Genomic DNA, 9947 nt, shown 5'->3' with positions numbered 1-9947 from the left:
ATTCGGGGCAAACCCCCCCCCCCCCCCGGCTCCCAAACCGCCGCGGCTTCGCCGGCCCGTCGCCCCGTCCGGGGGGCTCTGGCCGCTGCCGCAGCCGGGGGCCGCCCGGGCCCGGGTCCCCGCGCCGCTAGGTGGCAGCTGGAGCCCGCGGCGGCCGCCCGAGACGCGGGTCCTGCCGCGGGAGCAGGGGAGAGCCCGGGAGCGGCCGCTCCGTCCGCCTGGAACAAGCCGGGCTTGTTCCATAAAGAAAACAGGGCTTGGGCTGACGCCGCTCGACGTTTTTGGCCCCTCTGGCAGAAGTGGAAAGCGAGCTCTTTGCCCGGCATCCTCCAGCACCCACCCATCCACCCCAGCACCCTGCCCACCTCCGCCCCGGGGGATGTTCCCCCTCCAAAGCCCGGCCAGGGGGATTGGGGTGCTGCAAAACCCGGGATCGCGTAGCCGCGGTGCACAGGCAGCACTCGTGCCCCAGCCGCTCGCTAACCACCCTGGCCCACGTGCTTCACCCTTCCTCCATCCCTGCTGCAAACATCCTTTCACTCCCATGAACGGTGTCACGGCCGGAGCTGCCGCAGCACGGTGGGGAGCACGGCCAAGCTTCGGAGCCTCCGCTCGGCTCTCATGCCCCGAAAGGGCAGCGCCCGGCAAGGAAGCCCCAGGACCACGCAGCTGCTGCCGTGCCAGCCCGGCCTTCGGCGACGAGGCACCCGCTGGGAACGGCTGCGGCAGGTGAAAAAACAGACGGGCTTGAAAAATAACGCTAAAGCTTCAGGCGCCGTCTGAACGACGAGGGAGGAGGAATTTTAAACAAATCTGGTTTATTCTCCGTCTCCTAAGAGCGGGCTGTCTGGGCTCCTGCAGGGAGGGCAGCGCGGCTGCAAACCTCTCGCCTTGCTCTCTGCTGCCCTGAAATCTTCAGCGCAGGAGCTGGGCTAACGGCTCCTGCCCCGCGCATCCGGATAAAACCCCATGGGGTGGAAAAGCAGCAGCGCTGAGACCCCCGCGTGACACCCGCGGGCCTGCTGGCCCTTCCCCATCTCTCCAGCCAGCGCAGGAATGATGGTGCCAATAACAAGGAAATGAGAATGGCGGTGCAGTAACCAGGGCCGCATCGGTCCTGGGAGACGCAAATAATTCCGAAACGACTGGAGCTGCCGCTGGAGACGGGTGCGTGTCCCCGCGGGCGCTGGCACTGCACTGTTAGACAGCGGGAGAGCACATCCATCGCCCCCGCTGCGGTCACCCTTCGCTGAACAGAGAACAGAATTGATAGGAAAAGCACTTTAAGTTGTTTATTTTCAAGCTTCAAAAGGGGTATTACAAAGAACAGACAATAAAAATAAAAAAAAAAACCCAAAGCTGTTCTTAAAAGGTAGTGACAGTGTCCCTTAAGGTTGAAGGCAGACGACGTACGAGGTTTCAGCAGTAACAGCGAGGGGAAGGCTCCCCCGGTCGGGTCGGTTGTCCCCTGCCACGTCCGAGCCTCGCGTCTCGCCGCACGAACGCGGCCCCGCGCCACCGGCCAACCATAAATCCACGGCACCAGTGTAGCAAGAGACCAGAGAGTTCCTGAACCACAATATTTCAACCTGCTTATTTGTTTTGTGTGTGTGTGTGTATCGACCCCTAACAAGCTATAAAACTCCAATTTAAAAAATTTGGACTAATTGATAGTGCGCAGGCTGTAAATTAAGTGCCTGAAAGCAGCAGCGTTGGAAAGCAGTTACGCGCTCCAACAAGATAAAAAACACAACGCGGCCTCTCGAAAACTTAAAATAAATCCCCCCCCAACGAAACTACTTTAAAGCCAAATTATAAATCCCTAAACAGAGGGGTTACAATGGAAGTGACGAGAAAGGTATCTGTAGCAGCACTAGTGGGAACCATTGTAACAATTTCCTAAAAGGAAGCAGGAAAATTGCTGAAATGCAGTATGTTTTAATTCTCAGTACTAGCTTCACATTGCAACACCTTCAGAGACACGCAAGAAACCACCAGGAGAGAAATCCGAGCCTCCCCCCAAAGCCACCGCTACAGAAAACACTCGGGAAGCGTCCGCTGGCAATCCGCAGCGCGATCCAAGGTGGTCGGTTCCCCGAGAAGCCAGCCCATGCTGCAGAAAACCGCTTACGGTCGGCACTGGAGGAAGAGGAGGAAGAAGGTAGAAGAGAAATAGGCTTCTCTGCTTCTGGCGTAGAGCCCGTAACACTGCTGGGCCCCGAGACCCCGTCGCACCCCTCTGCACTTTGTTCTCTCGGATACAGCGCGATACCTGGAGTCGGCAGCACGTCAGTCGCAATTTTTTTGGATCCCAGGCCAGTGCGGTGCTACAACAGTACAACCGAACGCAATACTGAATTGTGCAACAGACAGCTCCCACGTCCTAACTCATTTCAGAGGACCCAGGACACCGCACGGACAGTTGACATGAAGTCAAATGAGTTGGAATAAGCTGTCTAGGTAAACCTCCCGAAAGCCAAGAGTTTAAAAGAAAAACAAAAAAACAAAAAAAAAAAAAACAAAAAAAAGCCTTTAAAAGCTCTTTGTTCCACTTGGTGTGGTCCCACACTGTCCCTCTGCTCACGCTCTGCTGCTAAGCGCACCCGCAGCAGCAGGACTGGGTTTGTTTTTTTTTTTTTTTTAAACTTTGTGAGGCATTTTTGCTTCCACAATCACACAAACTGTAACAAGCTTTACAATAAAACACTGGCGAGTCCTGAGTTCTGGCAGAAACCTGTTTCGGTGCGGGCCGAGGCAGGAGGGTCTCCCTTCCGCCCTCTCCTCCATCATACGTGGCCTTCAGACTCTCGGCCTTCCGACTCCGGAGTTTTGAGCCTCTTTTCGCAAGCAGCCTTCTCTGCCTCCTTCTCTATCCCAATTTTGCTAGCCGCTTCCTGCAAAACAGCAAATACACCAAAGTCAGACACAAAAAAGCTTTGCTAAGTGCAACTGGACCTAGTGATGCAAAGGATCTCCCCCCAGCCTGTCCCCCCTTCTCAAGCGCTGGGCAGGACGCTCAGAGCAGAGGCTCGTGTTTTCTTGGCGGCTCACAGAGATGAAACTCCGTTTCTCTTGGCAAACAGGGTCCAGAGGAGCTGTTTGGGAAGGTATCGGATTCTCCGGGTATAACGTGACCTGCCCTGATGGGCATGGGATATCGTCACAGAGCGATCTCACCGAGACGCATGCCGGGGCATGGAGGAGGAGGAGGAGGAGGAGGAGGAGGAAATAAAACAGCAGCTCCAGAGCAGAGTTACAGGGCAGAGCTATGGCTTATAGGCAGGTGCAGTAGAGAAGCACTAAGGAATGGGAAAACCTTACGCCTGCTATAGTGGCAACTATTACTCTTAAAGTCTGCTGCCCAAACCGTTATGTAGTACCACAAACTACTGCAGCAACAATCTGGGAGCAGCTCGCCTGAGTGGCTCCACTTTCTACCGTAATCAGAAAGTCCAGTCACCCTGGGATCCTTCCACTCCGTCTCCAGAACAGTCATTTATTCCACAGGCTCCTTTTCAGGCACCAGTTCAGAAGAGATTATGTTAAAAGCTATCCACACAGACTGGCTGCAGAGCTGTGTCCTCTCTTGTTACAGTACACCGTGCATCGGTTTTTGTTTAGAGGAATTTTGGACTAGAGCCCGTTATAAGACAGCGATCTCTCTTGTACAAGCAGAGGAGCAGCGTATTCCGTTACGAGATTCAGGAAACCCATACTATCATGTCTCAAAATACCCTCGGCCTTGCCAGAGGCTGGATGACATTTCATTTTACCCTGATTGCTGGTGACCAGGAGGTCATCAACGGCCACTAGCTGAGAACGGCAAAATTAAGTACAAATGCCAAACCTGTTATCAGCTGTCATGAGTACACACTGTAAGTACTCTTACTGACAACTGACCACCTGACAGCAGCTTCTGCATCACACAGGCCAGAAAACAAGCGGTAGCTTCTCACTGTGGGCTCTGTCCATAGCCTGTGCCCACCAGGTGAAGGCTGTGCTTCGAGACCTCAGCAACCCCTCCGTCCACCCTCAACCTAGTCTACGATTAACCTCTTCTCATGAAGGGCAACCTTCAACGCAGAGCTAGACGGTCACAAGGAATGGGCTTCAGCACCCGTGCAACACAAACCTTTGCATCTCTCTCTGCAAACTTCTTGAACATGTTGGCGTATATCCTCCTGTCCCGCTCGTTGTGCTCCTTTGTCTTCTTCTGGCACACGGAGATCTGGGACTTTGCAGCCTTGTTCTGCGGATTCACTTCCAGAACTTTTTGAAAGTCGCATTTTGCCAGTTCAAATTCATTCATTAACAGTCTGGCTTCGCCCCTCCTGTACAAACCCTTCTCGTTGTCTTGATCCAGTCCTAATGCCTGCAAACACACGGTCCCATGTTAGCAGGACACAGAGGCATCCACCTATCGCGATGGTCTCGCACAGGGAAAGCCTGGCCCTGCGTTAACTCTGACGACACAGAGCACTCGTATTTGCTACTCAGCTACCGGCCTCACTCATACTAACGCCATTTTATACCTTGTGTAACTAAAAAACACAGTAAAGGCACAGAAACGTCCTCCTTGCTGAAAATGCAATAAACTTTTCTCAAAGGAAGATATTACCAAGAAGTGGTTCCATAATGTGCAGCCCCACAGTTATACAGTAACTCTTTGTGCAGTCTGCTACCCTGCTGGTTTATAAATGCTCTGTTAACGTCAACCTGGGTCTCTTTCAAAGAGCTCGTCAGGTTTGAAACCTCATTAAGCATACTGAAATCAGGACAAGAGAGAAGGCTTCAAGTCTCCAGAGCACTTGCATCTGGCTCTGCAAAAATTTACTCATCTCCATTATCAGTTGGCAGGTCATTAATACGCTTTAGTTGATTAAATATTTCTAATTGCATAAAATCCCCCAAGAGTGACAGAGCAAGTGGGAGACAAACCCACACAAGCAAGAATTCATGTGCAAATGCTAAACCTGAGCCCAGAGGAGCACAGAGAGCTCAGAGTCAAGAGAGCTCATGAACTGCTGTGGATCAAGTGTGTTTTTGTCTCCCTGCTTTAGCAATCGCATCCTTGGGCTGTCAATCCACACGGGGTCTGTTCACATGGGCCAAAGGAGATCTGGTTTTCAATGCAGAGGTATGTAAGAAGCAGTAAGTGCATATCCAGACTGCAGACAGATGAATTTCGAACTCCAAAGATACTTTTGCTCCTGCAGTCTCAAAATACGCAGCATTTGTGAACACCCCAAGCACAGGAATTAGAGGGGACCCTCTCAATGCACTGCAATTTGGAAATTGCTTCTGGTGCAGAGAAACTCAGTTCAGGGGAGGAAAAAGATCAAAACAAACCCAACAGAAACAACTCCCAGTAAAAGCAGGCAGAAAGAGCACCCTGCAACCCATGGGCTCGTGCATCTTTACCTTATCGCAGCACTCAACAGCTTTGGTGTACTCGCGCAGCTTCAGGTAGCACATGGCCAGGTTGAGGAAGGCAGCCAGCAAGAAGGAATCTGAAGCTTTTGACTCTTTCTCAGATAAGCCATACTCCATTTCTAACCACGACACAATCTTTCCGTACTGGATCACTGCCTGCAAGTACTTGCCTTCCTGAGATGGAGCAAAGAAGACTGGGCTTGAGGAACCTGAGCAGACAAACCGAAGCAGATCTGCTTCCAAAACGTTCCGGAAAGTTATGAAGTTTAACATATGGTGCGTTAAATAAATAAATGAAGGAGGATGGTGCAGGTGCCAAGGTACCTACAAACACACTGGAGTTTGACTGGAGCTGCAGGTGTTCAGCCCCACTGAAGAGCCAAGTCAGATCTTACTTTCCTCCTCTCCTCATAGCAGAGAGGAGCACCGGGAGATGCTCTCAGCCCAAACATTTGCTGGCAGTGGACATTGGCAGGGCTACTGCTGAAATGACAGCAAAGTTTCCCTTTCCAATCCCAAACCAGCAGAGCTGCAAGTGTGTACCTGGAGGGCAGGTCTCACCGCATTTGTGGGAGATGACTGAGCAGCCACCAGCTCCTCCATCCACAGCTCACCGTGTTTAAACAGTGGGATTGCAGCAAAGGCAGCGTGAACAAACAAGATGCTGCACGGAGAGGAAGATCTGGAGACTAAAGTGCCCCAAAACACTGTGTCCTCTCAGAGCAGTCTAATTTCATGAAGGCTGACGCACACCAACCCTTGTGCCTGGAGCCACATCCTCCAACAGTCCCTACTACCACAGCAGGGTGGTTGCACCAGCACAGCTCTGCTGCTAGGGGCAAGCAGTGCTATCGCATCAGTCAAGTCAGGGATCCACTCGACTTAGCAGCAGACCCAGAACAGCAGCTACTGCCAAGTATTTTGTAAGGGAAGAGAAAAACAGTGGTCAGAGCCCCACAGTATGGGAGCACCAGCAGAGCCGTCCCTCTCTGCAGGGAGTACGCATGGAGGCAGGACTGCTGGGATGTTTTACAACCAGTATCCTGAAAAAGTTGCTTTTATTTTCGCTACTTGTGTCAACGCCTAATTGCTTTGCTCTGGCTCCAAGTCCCAGAAGTCAGAAATCACAGAGACTCTGTGACAATGCCCAAAAGCCAGGCAATGCCAGAAGAGGAGGATGTTTCTCAGGGTGCCTGCTAGCTCAGGAGAGTAGGCAGGGAGGCGAGGGCAGCTCGGGGTGGACCTTCCCTACCTGCAGCACCAGGTCACTCTGGGAAGGACGCATCTCTCCCAGTGCTCGTTTGTTATATGGGGAAGAGGGAAAAGCAGGATTTGCTTTGCCCAGCGCTGTTTGGGAGGGGTGAATTCTCCGACATTTACGCCTGCTCAGGAATGCTAAGTTGTGTCTCTGAAGGTCAACTGGAATTTGTTTCCAAACCCAAGCAGCACAGTCCCGTTGTGCCAATTCAGGTTTCGCCAAGTTTACGAACCTTGAAGTACATCGTCCCTTTCTCCTTGACAATAGCAGCCTGCTCGAGCTTTTCTTTGGTGTCCATCTCCCACGACTCTTTGGCCTGCAAATAAACACTCAGAGCAATCACTGCAAGGCACAGCAGAAAACAATACCAGCAGAAGCTTGCGGTGCGGGGAGTGTCCCCGGGCCCCACAACAAACACTGACTTTTACAGACCCTGGATTTCTAAACAAACTGGCTCCAAAACCCTGCACTTCTCTCCACTGACTCACTGGAGCACTGACGAAATTTGCCCTCTGCTACAACTTGGAAGTGGCCGTGTCCCCTGGGGTTAGTGGGAGGACAGCACGGCGAGAGCAAAGCACGGGGGTATCACCACCGAGAAATCCTGGAGCCGTCCACTGAACACATGCACCATTAGGAATTTTCACAGGGAGCAAAAATTAAAGGGACGCTGCAGTGCAGGAGTGTGTCCTCCAGGGCAGGCAGACCCACAAGGCTTTCTAGGATTTCTCTTTAACAAGTGGGGCTCGTCAGGGCAGCATGACAGCGGGAGGATCCGGGGCCTTCTGGATTTGAGGGGCTGGAGGGGACAGGGAATAGGGAACAGAGCACCAGGCGCTGTACACGCAGTGGGGCACACCTGGAGCACAGAGACGGAAAGAGTATGAACCCGCTACAAGAGGTAAATCAGGGCCAGGTACAGGACTTTACTCTGAGCTCAGCCTTAAAAGTAGTGTGGTTTGTCGACTACAACCTCCCAGGATGAAAGAGCCCAGGAAAAATAAACCCCAACGGGTAAGAAGAGTGGGAAGAGACATCTCCCAACAGAGAGGGAAAGCATCGAACCTGCAAGTCTCACGTCCCTGCTCTCGCCAGGGCTAAGGAGTGAATCCAGCCTGGAAAACCCTCCTCCAAGATCAGCCCAGCCGGGCCAGGCAGCACCTGCCCTGCCCCAGGGACGGCTCCCGCGGTGCCCGCCGTGTCCCGTGGTGCCCGCCAGCCCGGCCGCCTCCGGCCCCGGCCTCCGCCAAGGGCACAGCGTGTTCGGCACGCCGGCCCTGCCCTCCTCCGAGCCATCTGGCGGGACACAAACTTTTTTCTGTGCAGCCCAGGGAGGAAAAAAAAAAAAAAAAAAGTACAAAAGGAACAAATAAGAGAACCAGCCTTGGACCCTGGCCAGAAAAATAAAACAAACCAACACACAAGAACAAATTAAGAACACAGAGATCCTTGTTGACGTATCTACTTCAGCAGGGGCCGCGTTGCAGCCGCGCCAGGGACAAAGGGTGAACGTTTCAAAGGGAAACTGCGTGCCTGGGAGTTTCTGCAAGGCACAAGAGCAGCTCTACCCTCACCTTTTCAAAGCTTTTTAGCGTAACTTCGTACACCAGCTCCGCGTTCGCCTGGATGCCGTATTTCGGCTTCCCTGCCTCGCCAAAGCCGTAGCTGGAAGGAGAGAAAAACAAAGCCGCAGAGGAAAGGGTGAGGGATGAGGTGCTTTGTCCGGCGCTCCCAACGTCTGTGCTCCCGGGGTGACGCGAGTGGGAAGCTACACGCGAGGCTCCAGAGACAAACCAGATGTTGGACGGGGACCCTGTGCCAAGAGCTTCCTCCGTGGCGGTGTCACCTCCGAGACGGAAGCACACTCAGCACCATTCCCGCAGCATCCCACCGCGGTGCACAGCTTCCCCTCGGAGATGATTTGCCCACATGCTCTTCAGCCCCTTTTTCCTTCCACAAATTATCTTATTCCCTTTTAAAAACTTTCCTTAATGAACCGGCACCTTTGAAAGTCACGTGAAAAAACTAAGCCCCTAAAAATCTTCATTTAGACAGGCTTTGGCCATAAAAGCAATCTTAATTTGCAAAAAGTTAACTCTGCTTTCACATCCAGCTCTTGGTCCATAGCTTTCTACTGTTTAACATTTTGGGATCAGAATGATACTAATCTTCTCAAGCACAGATGTGCTACAACATAAGATGCGGTAGATATCTGGGCTCATCCTCTCCAGCCACAACAGGGTGCATCGAGTCTGCTTAAATACCTTTCTGATAGCTCCCACGGCCAGCCCAGCGACATGAACTTCTCTTACAATTGCTGAGATAGAGGTTTTATTAGTAATACGCATAAATCACAATAGCTCAGACTATATTAAACAGATACATACCTAAAGCAGTGCGTGAGAACAGGACATGTCTTGTGCAGGTGCCAAAATTCTCCTGTTTATATTCCATGAAGTGAGAACAGCAGTGTTCTCTGCAGCATCTCTGCTTGTGTAGGGACCCAGCCCTGGCAATTTCCAGGGAAGTCCTTTCTCTTTCAGCCACAGGAGTCAGATAAAGCACCTTGCCATCTTACCTGCTTTTTAAAGCAGCTCGAGATCCCTGCCTAGATGCCACTAGCCATTCCTGCTGTTCCTACTGGGGTTGCTAATCTGAGCCCTCCTGAGAGGCTCCTATTCTCAGAACTGCTGCCCTCCAGAAACGCTAAAACCGCCTCCGATGTTGGTCACTTGAAACCGAGCGCTTGCAAGTAACGGCACCGTGCCCCCAGAGCGGAGCATCCCTTACCGTGGCCCAAGGTAGAGGATGCAGTGCTCTCCCCTCTGCATCTTCTCCAGCGCTTTGTCTATTCCAATGGGGATGTCGTGGTCCTCCCCTTCGCCAACAACAAACTTCACGTCTTTGCAGTCGAACCTGGTGCCCCCGCAGAATCCCTCCAGGTGAACTGCAGGGGGGCAGAGCAGAGCGAGATGCCAGCACAGCCCACAAAAGTGCCCCAAACGTGCAGTTAAGGCTACTTAACCGGCATCAAGCGAACAAAACCCGCGGCGGGTGGCTTTCGGCCACAGTTAGGAGTTCCATCCCCGGCAGGGCGGCTGGGCTCTGGAGCAAGCATTTTATAAGGCATTTTCCGCATTGGTGAGGTGGGCTGTCTCAGGGAAACGGGAGTGCGTTTGGTATCTGCACAGCTGCAGTTAACGGCGCTGAGCAAATCCTGCTCAACCATGACATCTGCTCCGAGCTCCCGGGCTCC

At 52.6% G+C, this 9947-nt stretch overlaps 1 protein-coding gene across 2 annotated transcripts in view; it reads right to left on the bottom strand.

Moving 5' to 3' along the window:
- Window positions 1-1278: 1278 nt before the first annotated feature.
- Window positions 1279-9947, bottom strand: part of FKBP5 (FKBP prolyl isomerase 5) — a 34590-nt gene continuing 25921 nt past the window's right edge. For both annotated transcript variants that reach the window (XM_064498273.1, XM_064498274.1), the window contains 6 exons: window positions 9482-9638; window positions 8266-8356; window positions 6924-7007; window positions 5422-5607; window positions 4133-4372; window positions 1279-2894 (listed from right to left, as the gene is read on the bottom strand). In XM_064498273.1, the coding sequence (XP_064354343.1) occupies window positions 2787-2894; window positions 4133-4372; window positions 5422-5607; window positions 6924-7007; window positions 8266-8356; window positions 9482-9638 (866 nt within the window). In that variant the 3' untranslated portion in view covers window positions 1279-2786. The remainder of the gene's footprint in view (window positions 2895-4132; window positions 4373-5421; window positions 5608-6923; window positions 7008-8265; window positions 8357-9481; window positions 9639-9947) is intronic.

Source organism: Dromaius novaehollandiae, chromosome 27 (assembly GCF_036370855.1).
Source record: "Dromaius novaehollandiae isolate bDroNov1 chromosome 27, bDroNov1.hap1, whole genome shotgun sequence".
Classification (NCBI taxonomy): Eukaryota; Metazoa; Chordata; class Aves; order Casuariiformes; family Dromaiidae; genus Dromaius; species Dromaius novaehollandiae.
Note: the sequence above shows the minus strand (reverse complement) of the source record. Positions and strands in the feature narration are given on the sequence as shown.